This window comes from Ovis canadensis, chromosome 2 (genome assembly GCF_042477335.2).
Source record: "Ovis canadensis isolate MfBH-ARS-UI-01 breed Bighorn chromosome 2, ARS-UI_OviCan_v2, whole genome shotgun sequence".
NCBI classification, from domain to species: domain Eukaryota; kingdom Metazoa; phylum Chordata; class Mammalia; order Artiodactyla; family Bovidae; genus Ovis; species Ovis canadensis.
In genome coordinates, this window is record NC_091246.1 from 238,619,835 (window position 1) to 238,632,367 (window position 12,533).

General features: G+C 44.9%; 1 protein-coding gene and 1 non-coding gene across 2 annotated transcripts in view; both read left to right on the forward strand.

The window, feature by feature from the left end:
• Nucleotides 1–12,533, forward strand: part of ARMC9 (armadillo repeat containing 9) — a 183,007-nt gene that overhangs the window by 132,317 nt on the left and 38,157 nt on the right. Inside the window, exon 20 of the mRNA XM_069578574.1 lies at nt 10,940–11,044. Coding sequence (XP_069434675.1) covers nt 10,940–11,044 — 105 coding nt within the window. The remainder of the gene's footprint in view (nt 1–10,939; nt 11,045–12,533) is intronic.
• LOC138434965 (U6 spliceosomal RNA) lies at nt 7,115–7,221 on the forward strand. The gene has a single exon (XR_011255011.1). It is a non-coding gene; the product is annotated as a U6 spliceosomal RNA (small nuclear RNA).

Here is a 12,533-nt window from a genome sequence, read left to right on the forward strand (position 1 = left end):
AAAAACCATGACAGTGACTTGTTTATGTGTATACAGCATATGGAAAACTTAAGAAATTTCCTTAGTCAGTAAGTCCTGATTTTAAAGGGGCACGATTTTAAATGATCTCATTTGCTGGAGGGAGAAGCTCAGGCACTGATAAGAATCAGGTCTAATCAGAGCCTCACTACTAACTCTCTTAACCAGGAGCTATCCATTTAATAATGACTTTCACATCCATTTTCTCACATTTCTGCATCTTACACTAACATGATATTCTTGAAAGCACCCAGTGTATTTGCCTGTATGTTGGCAGAAGAAAAACTGTGGCAGAAGTAAAGTCTCCAGGTGGAAGCAGACTGGCTGAGGTGCCCTGGTTCTTTCTCGGGCCCCGCACTTGCATAGACACTCTGACTTATGTTAACTGCTGTAGAGTCGTATATATTAGGGAGCCAATATAGAAACTGTCCTGTGTTTTCCAAAGTGTATCAGTTATCAACGAATTTAACTATGAAGTACTTTCAATTTTTTTAAAAAAGCATCAATTTGCTTTTTAAAAAAAAATTGAATATCTCAGTGAATCTCTTACTAATTTGTTTTTTAATTAATTTGTTTTTTAAGAAGAATAATCGCTTTACAGAATTTTACTGTTTTCTGTCAAACATCAACAAGAAGTTAGTAAGTCAGGCTTTAACTTATGATTGAGAATATGTTTGTTAGTTTGTGTATTTGCAAGTGAGTGTCTTACATATGTACTTGTTGTCCAGAGTAGAGAAATACTTTTGCTAGCGTTGATTAAGCTTAGCCATTGACCTTTTATTTTTCATTGAAATGGAATGTGGACGTTTGTTTTGTTTCTTAAGGTCTCCTATTTCATCCTGGCGGGGAAGTGGTGTATCACCAATACTTCTGTGAAACTGTGATTCACATGCCTATTGCCAGCTGGTGCCTCCATGGCTTCGTTCCCTAGAAAAGAAATGAAACCCTACTCCACCGCCCAGCACCCTTTGCCACTCACTCTGACCACAGAGCCCAGTGCTTCATCCACAAAGAGCAGTCATTTTCCTAAAATAGTCATATAATGTACACACTATTTGATCACCAAGATGCTGGTGTTTTAAGTAAAGCTAAACTCGTAGCCCAGGCAGCAGCAAAACCTTACCTGGCTGTCCCAGACCTGACCTCAGGTAGGGCCTCACATAGCATTACCTTTAAGGAACCCCGAGTGAAATTTCAGGATGGCGGGTACACCACACTTGGCAGAGCTGCCAACTCAGGTGAACAGCAAAAGAAGGCAGTAGCCCTTGCGTGGAGAATGATCAGGACAAGGGGCTGAATGACCATGAACCTGGTGTTCCAGTTCAGTCAAGAATGGGTTCTCCATCCACGATGAGACAGGATGGATAGAAAGAGAGAGGACGAGGTGGGGCGGGGTGGGCTGGGGGGATTGGGAGAGGAATGGGAGGGTGGGGGTGCGGATCCAGACCTTGGCCCTCCTCTCCCCTCTCTCTACCTCTACGTTGTGCTCAATCTCCACCAGGCACTGAGGTCCAGCCTGCGCCTCCCTGGAAACAGGCTTCTCTGCAGGGCCCCAGGTCTTGAGTCAGAAAGTTCTGGGTGAAGGGGGCTACCCTGAGCTTAGAGTCCAGACCTCCCCCTCCAGGCCAGGCTCTCCCTGTGGGCTTGGCACGCCTCTCCAGCTCAGGTTCCACATCACACAAAGCAGGTGTCATGAAAGGAAGCCCCACGGAGTCCTTGTGAGAGCTGAGGTGGAGTGCTGTGGAGTGCACAGCGGCTTCCTCCATGCTCGCATGTAAGCTGGAGTGGGTAGCGTTTCCTCAGCAGCCCCCGCAGCGAGTAAGACAGCGCGGAGGGCGAGGACATGCTCCAGGGTGGACTGGAACCTTCCTGAGTCTCCTGGTTCTGGTCTGCTCTGGGGGCCACCTAGGATAAGTCGAATCCCCCTTTCCTAAGACAGCCTCCCCCTTGCCCCCCGCCCCACCCCAGGGTGACAGGGTCTATTGGTGGCAGGTGGCACTGACTGACTGTGTGGTGAAGAGACCTGTGGAGACAGGGATGCACCCTGGAACAGCCTCCCTGCCCCAACCCCGCAAAGGCAGTCCTCACGGGAACTGGGGGCTTTGGTATCCTTTGGAAACTGACTCAGATAAATCACATTCACCAAAATGGCTAGGAATCAGCTTGGAAATAAGGACAGGTACTTAGGTTTGCAGAGCAGAGATTCCTCTTCCTGTTGGCAAGTTTTAGAGGAAGCAAATTCCACGTGGTTGAGTGGGTGAAGATTCAGGAGAAGGCCTGGCTTGAGGATGTCAGGGACCCTTGTCACCCAGACATGCCGGCCTGGGGCAGCCCTCTGCCCTGAGACTGCCGGGCCCTGGGCCTGCTGCTCCTCCAGAGCCTCTTCCTTCCTCTGGCCTCACTCCACAGCAGGCCAGCTCCCCTCACACAGACACATTCTTTCCTTGGATCCTACCTCAGTCAGGTGACGGGATAGTCAGTTTTGTATTATTTATTTGTTTATAACTTATTTTAATTCGCATATTTATTCGACTGCCCCAGGGCTTACTTTCAGCACGTAGGCTCTAGTTCCCTGAGCAGGAATCGAACCTGTGCCCCCTGCATTGGGAGCATGAAGTCTTAACGACTGGACTTAATGACTGGAAAGTCCCTGGTCTGTCTTGTATGGATCTTCATAATTTAACCTACAGAGGACAGTGTAGTCTCCGAAGTGCTGGCAGAGAATCGGGGAGAGTACCACAGCTTCCCCAGTGCCAGCTGGCGTTTGATTAGACACAGGCTGGAGACAGTTCATATATACTCAGTTCAGTTCAGTTCATTTCAGTCACTCAGTCGTGTTCAACTCTTTGCGACCCCATGGACTGCAGCACGCCAGGCCTCCCTGTCCTCAAACTCACGTCCATTGAGTCCATGATGCCATCCAACCATCTCATCCTCTGTCTTCCCCTTCTCCTCCTGCCTTCAATCTTTCCCAGCATCAAGGTCTTTTCAAATGAGTCAGTTCTTCACATCAGGTGGCCAAAGAATTGAAGTTTCAGCTTCAACATCAGTCCTTCCAAGGACTGATATCCTTTAGGATGGACTGGTTTGATCTCTTTGCAGTCCAAGGGACTCTCAAGAGTCTGCTCCAACACCATCATATATATACTATTATTATTTACTATTATTATCATATATACTATTATTTGGTTTTTAACTCCTCTCTTTTTGTATATTTGAAAACTTTTTTTTTAGATCATTGTAGATTCACATAATAATAGAGAAAAATCTTGTATACCTTTTACCCAGTTCCATCCACTGCTGCTACTGCTGCTGCTATTGCTAAGCCGCTTCAGTCATGTCCAACTCTGTGCAACCCTCTAGACGGCAGCGCACCAGCCTCTCTCCCTGGGATTCTCCAGGCAAGAACACTGGAGCCGGTTGCCATGTCCTTCTCCAACGCATGAAAGTGAAGAGTGAAAGTGAAGTCGCTCAGTCATGTCCGACCCTTAGCGACCCCATGGACTGCAGTCCACCAGGCTCCTCCGCCCATGGGATTTTCCAGACAAGATTGAAGGCAGGAGGAGAAGGGGAAGACAGAGGATAAGATGGTTGGATGGCATCACAGACTCAATGGACGTGTGTTTGAGGACAGGGAGGCCTGGTGTGCTGGAGTGGGTCGCCATTGCCTTCTCCACCATCCACTGCTAACATTATACAAAACTACAGTATAACAACCGCCAGGGTATTAACATGGATGCGTTCAAGAGCCAGAAGTTTCTATAACCACCGGATCCCTTTTACAGTCACACCCGATTTACTCCTTAAACTCTGGCAGCCACTAATCTGTTCTCCATTTTCAGAGCTTTGTCGTTTCGAGAATGTTATGTAAATGGAGTCATATAGTATGTAACCACTAAGGACTGGCTTTTTTCATACAGCATATTTCACTGGAGCTTCATCCAGGTGCGCGTGTGGTCAATAGCTCATGGTGTGGCTGGACCACAGTTTGTTTACCCTTCTCCTATGGCACAACGTCTGTTGTTCCCAGGTTTTGGTTTCTACAGATAAAGCTGCTGTGGACATTCATATGCAGATTTTTGTGTGACAGTAAGTTTCCGTTTCTCTAGGATAAATGCCTAAGAACATACTTGTGGGTTGTATGTAGTTGCATGTTTAGCTTTCTAAGAAACTGCCAAACTGTGTACCAGAGTGGCTGTACCAGCTTTGTGTTCCCGCTAGGAAGAGATCTACTTTCTCTGCATCCTCACCAGCTTTTGATGTTGTTACTCTTTTTTAACTTAGCCATTCTGATAAGTATGGAGTGACTTATTGTGGTTTTAATTTACGTTTTCCTAATGACGAATGATGTTGAGCATTTTCTTGTGCTTGTTTGTCATCCACATGTCCTCTTTAGTGAAATGTCGCTTCATATATTTGCCCATTTTCTAATTGGACTGTTTGGGGGACTTACTGTTGAGTTTTGAGAGTTCTTTATATATTTTATATATTTAGATACTAGTCCTTTTTCAGATACATGGTTTCCAAATATTTTCTCCCTGTCTATAGCTTTTCTTTTTGTCCTCTCAACAGGGTCTTTCAGAGAACAAAAGCTTTTAAAATTTCAATAAAACTCCCATTTATCAAATTTTCCTTTTGTACTTCAAGTATAAGAACCCTTTGCTTTGCCATAGATCCTAAAGATTTTCTCCTGGTTTTTTTTCTGATGATTTGATAGTTTTGCATGTAAGTCCATAGTCCATTTGGAGTTATTTTTTTATAAGGTGTGAGAATTAGTGTAAGGTTCATTTTTTTCCCTGTGCATATCCAGTTACTCCAGCACTCCTTATTGAAAAGACTGTCCTTCCTCTGTTGAGTTACTTTTGCATCTTTGTCAAAAATCAGTTGAACATATTTGTGTAGGTCTGTTTTGAAGTTCTTTATTCTGTCCAGTTGATCTGTATGTCTCTCTCTCTGCCAGTATCAAGATTATCAATCATAATTCTAGTATATGCATAATGTCAACTGGAAAAAAATGCACAGCCTAAACATTAAGAGTTATGTTTTATTTGGGACCTTCCTGACGACTATAGCCTGAGAGATAGCCTCTCAGACAGCTCTGAAGAATTGTTCCAAAGAGATAAGGGAGGAGCCAGCTATAATAGGAATTTTACTAGACATCTCAAGTTAATGATTTTAGTGCTTTTCTGTGTCTGGGAAGATGCAAGTGTCTGGACTTGTTGAAATTACTCCTGTGATAGTCATCTTAATTGTGTAGAACCAGCTTCACTGGCTGATAGCTCTGTAAGTACTGATGGCTTCGCTGGTGACTCAGTGGTCAAGAATCCACCTGCAATGCAGGAGATGTGGCTGGAGCCATGGATTCAATCCCTGGGTCAAGAAGATCCCCTGGAGAAGGAAATGGCAACCCACTCCAGTATTCTTGCCTCGGAAATCGCATGGACAAAGGAGCCTGGTGGGCTACAGTCCATGGGCTCACAGGAGTTGAATCGAGCTTAGTAACTAGGTACACACACATCCTTCATTTACTGAAATAACAGGCAGTGATCTTTGTCAACCATAATGTCCTGAAATCTAGTAAACTGATTCCTCTCCCTTATTCTTCTTTTTCAAAATTATCTTAGCTATTCGACTTCCTTTGTCCTTCCATATAAATCTTAGAATAGTCTTGGGTCCATCTACAGAAAAATACTGCTGGAATTTTTATAGAAACTACATGGAACTTATATATCAACTTGGGGAGAACTGACATTTTAACTATGTTGGGTTTCTTTTTGCAATATGTATTTATTTATTTGGCTGTGTTAGTTCTTAGCTGCAGCAGATTGGATCTTTGTTGCGTCAGGCATATGAACCTCTAGCTGTGGCGTGCAGGTCCCAGAGTGCTTGGGCTCTGTAGTTGCCAGGCATGGGCTTAGTTGCTCCTCTGCATGTAGGATCTTAGTTCCCAAACCAGGGATCAAACCTGCATCCCCTTCATTGCAAGGTGGATTCTTAATCACTGGACCACCAGGGAAGTTCTATGTTGGGTTTCTAATTCATGAACAAGATTTGTCTTTCCATTTATTTAAACCTTTTTGATTTCTTTCATTAGTGTTTTGTAGTTCTCAGCATACAAGTCCTATACGTATTTGGTTAGATTTATACCCAAGTATTTCTTCCCAGGTGACTCAAGTGGTAAAGAATCTGCCTACCAATGCAGGAGGCACAGGTGTTGCAGATTCGATCCCTGGGTTGGGAAGATCCCATGGAGAAGGAAATGGCAACCCACTCAAGTATCCTTGCCTGGAAAATCCCATGGACAGAGAGGAGCCTGGCAGACTACGGTCCACAGAATCACAAAGAGTTGGACATTACTGAGTATACATCCACACACTTCTTTTTATGAAGATATTATCATTGTCTAGTTTTGGTACCAGGGTAATGCATAAAATGAATTAGGAAATATTTCTTCCTCTTCTATTTTCTGGAGAACATTGGATGAAATTGATGTTCTGTTCAGTTCAATCGCTCAGTCCTGTCTGACTCTTTGCGACACCATGGACTGTAGCACGCCAGGCTTCCCTGTCTATCACCAACTCCCAGACCTTGCTCAAACTCATGTCCATCCAGTCAGTGATGCCATCCAACCATCTCATCCTGTTGTCCCCTTCTCCTCCTGCCCTCAATCTTTCCCAGTATCAGGGTCTTTTCCAGGGAGTCAGTTATTTGCATTAGGTGGCCAAAGTATTGGAGTTTCAGCGTTAGTATCAGTCCTTCCAATGAATATTCGGGACTGATTTTCTTTAGGATTAACTGGTTTGATCTCCTTGCAGTGCAAGGGACTCTCAAGAGTCTTCTCCAACACCGCAGTTCAAAAGCATCAATTCTTTGGTGCTCAGCTTTCTTTATAGTCCAACTCTCACATTCATACATGACTACTGGAAAAACCATAGCTTTGACTAGATGGACCTTTGTTGGCAAAGTAATGTCTCTGCTTTTTAATATGCTGTCCAGGTTGGTCATAGCTTTTCTTCCAAGGAGCAAGCATCTTTTAATTTCATGGCTGCAGTCACCACCTGCAGTGATTTTGGAGCCCAAGAAAATAAAATCTGTCGTGCTCGCTTCAGCAGCACATATACTAAAATTGGAACGATACAGAGAAGATTAGCATGGCCCCTGCGCAAGGATGACATGCAAATTCGTGAAGTGTTCCATATTTTTAGAAACTATAAAACTCCTAGAGGAAAACATAGGCAAAACACTCTCTGACATAAATCACAGCAGGATCTTTTCTATGATCCACCTCCCAGAGTAATGGAAATAAAAGCAAAAGTAAACAAATGGGACCTAATTAAACTTAAAAGCTTTTGCACAATGAAGGAAACTGTAAGCAAGGTGAAAAGACAGCCTTCAGAATGGGAGAAAATAATAGCAAACCAAACAGCTGACAAAGAATCTCTAAAATATACAAGCAGCTCCTGCAGCTCAATTCCAGAAAAATAAATGACCCAATCAAAAAATGGGCCAAAGAACTAAACAAACATTTCTCCAAAGAAGACATACAGATGGCTAACAAACACATGAAAAGATGCTCAACATCACTCATTATCAGAGAAATCCAAATCAAAACCACAATGAGGTACCATTTCACACCAGTCAGAATGGCTGCGATCCAAAAGTCTACAAGCAATAAATGCTGGAGAGGGTGCAGAGAAAAGGGAACCCTCTTATACTGTTGGTGGGAATACAAACTAGTACAGCCTCTATGGAAAATAGTGTGGAGATTCCTTAAAAAACTGGAAATAGAGCTGCCATGTGACCCAGCAATCCCACTGCTGGGCATACACACTGAGGAAACCAGAATTGAAAGAGACACGTGTACCCCAATGTTCATCGCAGCACTGTTTATAATAGCCAGGACATGGAAGCAACCTAGATGTCCATCAGCAGATGAATGGATAAGAAAGCTGTGGGACATATACACAATGGAGTATTACTCAGCCGTAAAAAAGAATACATTTGAATCAGTTCTAATGAGGTGGATGAAACTGAAACCTATTATACAGAGTGAAGTAAATCAGAAAGAAAAACACCAATACAGTATACTAATGCATATATATGGAATTTAGAAAGATGGTAATGATGACCCTATATGCAAGACAGCAAAAGAAACACAGATGTAATGAACAGTCTTTTGGACTCTCTGGGAGGAGGCAAGGGTGGGATGATTTGAGAGAATAGCATTGAAACATGTATATTATCATATGTGAAACAGATTGCCAGCCCAGGTTCCATGCATGAGACAGGGTGCTCAGGGCTGGTGCACTGGGATGACCCTGAGGGATGGGATGGGAGGGAGGTGGGAGGGGGGTTCAGAATGGGGAACACATGTACACCCATGGCTGAGTCATGTCAATGCATGGCAAAAACCACTACAATATTGTAATTAGCCTCCAATTAAAATACATACATTTTTAAAAATAAAAATAAAATCTGTCACTGTTTTCATTGTTTCCCCGTCTATTTGCCATGAAGTGATGTTACTTTTTTTTCAAAAGTCTGATAGAATTCTCCAGTGAAACTATGTGGGCCTGGAGATTTCTTTGGGGGAGATTCTAAAATTATGAATTCAATTTTCTTAATAGTTATAAGATTACTCAGGTTATGAGAATGTAATAATTTGTGTTTCTTATCTAAATTGTCAAATTTATGTAGTTGCTCATAGTAGTCCCTATTATCCCTTTTTTAAAATTTATTTTTAATTGGAAGATAATTGCTTTACAATGTTGTATTGGTTTCTGCCATACAACAATGTGAATCAGCCATAAATATACATACCCCCACTCTCTTGAACCTCCCTCCCACCCCTTTTGATGTCTGCATGTCTGTAGTGATAGCTTCTATTTCATACCTGATATCAGTAACTTACGTCTCTTTTCTTTGTCAGTCTCACTAGAGGTTTGACAATTATATTCATCTTTTCAGAGCCAGCTTGTAGTTTCACCAATTTTCTCTTTTGTTTTCTGTTTTCCTTTTCATTGATTCCTGCTCTTCTCTCTATTGTTGCCTTCATTTTGCTTGCCCTGGGTTTACTTTGTTCTTCCTTTTCTATGTTCTTGAGACTTGCTGGGGTTTTTTTAATTGTTGTTTTAATATTTATTTTTGTTTATTTATTTATTTGGCTGCACTGAGTCTTAGTTGCAGCACATGGGATCTTCGATCTTTATTGCAGCATTCAGGATCTTTTTAGCTGCAGCATGTGGGACCCAGTTCACACCCAGGTGCCCTGCAACGGGAGCTCAGAGTGTTGGCCACTGGACCACCAGGGAAACCCCAAGACTTTGTTTCCTTCATTTGTTTCAAAAGTGTTTGTGGTTGCTCATTGAAGCATTTTTATGATGGATCCTTTAAATTTTTTTCAGATAATTCTAACATCTCTGTATCCTGATATTGGCATCTATCGTTTTTCTCTTAATTCAGTTTGAGAACTCTGATGCCTGGTATGATGAGTGATTTTTTAATTTAAACCCCGATACTTTGGATACTGTGTGATGAAACTTTTGTCGTGTGTAAATCTTCTGTTTTATCTGGCTTCTTCTGACGATGCTCTGGCAGGGGAGCAGGGGCTCCTCTTCATTACTGTTAGAAGTGCGTAAAAGTCCCGATTCTGCCCGTGGTCTCTGTGGAGACCCAGTGGAGGGGGAGCGGGGAGGAGACTCCTCGTTAGTGCAGAATGGGGGTGGGAGTTCTCCATCCCTACGAGGCTTCTGCCTAGGAACGGCGCATTACTGCTCCCCACACGGCCCCCCGACACCGTAGGAGCGTGGAGAGACAAGGCAGTGGTGGGCATCTGGAGTCTCACCAGGGCTCCTCTGACCCCATCCCCAGCTGGGGGACAGGACATCTCACTACCGCCAAGTGGGGGCGGAAGTCCAGGCTCTCCACCAGGTCCCTTCTCTCCCTGGTGCGGGGGTGTGGAGGGGCTCATTACCACCCAGCAGGGTCAAAACTCCCCCTCCCTACTTGTCCTTCTCTGATATGACCCCCCCCCCCCACAGTGATGTCACAGCCTGGCGAGGGCAGAATTCCCAGCTCCTTTGCTGGTGTGCTTGGGGGTTGGTTGGGCAGGAGGGGTGACAGTGTTTGCTCCGGTGTCTGCTTAGTGTCTAAAAGTCCCATCACACTGGGCACCCCCCTTTGCTGGTTCTTTGGCTAGAGAGGGCAAGCTTTTGTCTTCCCATTCTCATTTCTGGGTTGCTGCCCTCTTCAACGCCAAGCCTAGAATCTCTAAGGCAAAAAGTAAAGCCGGGGACTCACCACCTTTCATACCTTGTGTCCCAGAACAGCCAGCCAGTCTGCCTCCTCCTCGCCACCTTTCAGGGTCTCCTAGGTTTATTTGGTACATAATGTCCAGTATTTTTGGTTTTGCTTAGTGGGAACAACAGGGGAAAAGATGTCCACTCCTTCTTGGAAGCAGAACAACTCTTATCTTTTTATTGAGTCTTTTCATTTACAGACTGTAAACTTCATGAGAAGAACAAGCCTACAGTATACAGTTTTGTATCCCCTGTAAGGCCTGTGCATATGGAGGGGCTTAATAGTTATTTGTAGGCTGGCTGGTTCACATGGTCTTGACCTCACAGAGAAAAACATTCTGAGAACTGTAACCAGGAGAGACCGTTCAGTAGCATCTTGTTGAATCTGTTCCCACCTGTGGTCATGGAAGTGGTCATTAGGCATGAGACTTCTTAAAGAGGTGGGTTGGCATTTTCCTTTTCATCTTCATGGAGGTCATGAGCAGAGGGCGTTCTGCCCTTAAGACCCTTGAAGTGCCAACCCAAGGCCCTCCCATTTCACGACTGGTGGCTGCTCAGGGAGCCACCCTCTGGGGACTTGCCAGCGGGGTCAGAGCTCTCACTTCATGTCTCCTTTGAAACAGGAGGACCATGACACTATGGAAGCTGATCTGGACAAGGACGAACTGATCCAGCCCCAGCTTGGAGAGCTCTCGGGGGAGAAGCTTCTGACCACGGAGTACTTGGGAGTAAGTACCATGTGAAGGAAGTGGGGACCCCATAATAGAAAGGAGAGATGGGCTGTTGATGGACTTAAGTGTTTACAGTAACACACGAGGATTTGGCTTGATCTGTTATGATACTGGGTTTATGAAAGTTCGTCATCGCCAGCTTGCTTCCAGGGGCCCTAAAGGGCACAGTGGCCCTAGTTACTATCCTAAACAGACCCGCTGGCAAACAGAAGGCGGTTAGAGTATAGCTAAAAGGCACACTCTAGAGCCTTCGCAATGTCTAAAGGTATGCTCGTCCTTGTGTGTGTGCATGCGTGCTAAGTCGCTTCAGTTGTGTCCATCTCTTTGTGACCCTATGGACTGTAGCCCACCTGTCCATGGGACTCTCCAGGCATTCTTGCTGTGCTCTCCTTCAGGGGGTCTTCCCAACCCAGGGATCAAATCTATGTCTCCTGAATTGGCAGGCAGGTTCTTACCACTAGCACCGCCTGGGAAGCCCCATGCCCATCCTTGCTGCTGCTGCTAAGTCACTTCAGTCGTGTCCGACTCTGTACGACCCCATAGATGGCAGCCCACCAGGCTCCCCAGTCCCTGGGATTCTCCAGGCAAGAACGCTGGAGTGGGTTGCTGTTTCCTTCTCCAATGCCCATCCTTAGGAGTAATCATTTACCCATCTAGATCCTTGGGTTTTTTCTGCCTTCTCTGTGAGAAGGGAAGACTGCTGCAGGTTTGTCAATCATCAGCAAACAGTCCAGTTCAGTTCAGTCGCTCAGTCATGTCCGACTCTTTGTTGACCCCATGACTGCAGCATGCCAGGCCTCCCTGTCCATCACCAACTCCCGGAGCTTGCTCAAATTCATGTCCATCGAGTCGGTGATGCCATCCAACCATCTCATCCTCTATCATCCCCTTCTCCTACCTTCATCAGGGGATTTCCCAAGGAGTCAGTTCTTCCCATAAGGTGGCCAAAGTATTAGAGTTTCAGCTTCAGCATCAGTCCTTCCAATGAGTATTCAAGACTGATTTCCTTTAGGATTGACTGGTTTGATCTCCTTGCAGTCCAAGGGACTCTCAAGAGTCTTCTCCAACACCACAGTTCAAAAGCATCATTTCTTTGGCACTCAGCTTTCTTTATATAGTCCAGCTCTCACATCCATACATGACTACTGGAAAAACCATAACTTTGACTAGATGGACCAGCACATAGGGGATGGCCAAAACCATCAGACCAGATGAAGTCACCCACTGTGGCAGAGGGTGGACAGGGAGGGGGACGGGGCTAAATACAGAGGGCCCACCAGCACATCGGGAGTAGGGGAAGACAAAAGGTGGCCCCTGAGATGGACAGAAAGGTGAATAGTCAGAGAGGCTTGAGGAGAATCAGGAGAAAACAGTGCCATGGAAAACAGGAGGGAGAGATCTTTCCAGATGGGTTGAGTAGTCAATCGAAGCTTTGAGAGGCCTGTGGAGTCACACGTTTGTGAGGGGCCATGATCTGAGCTCCCCA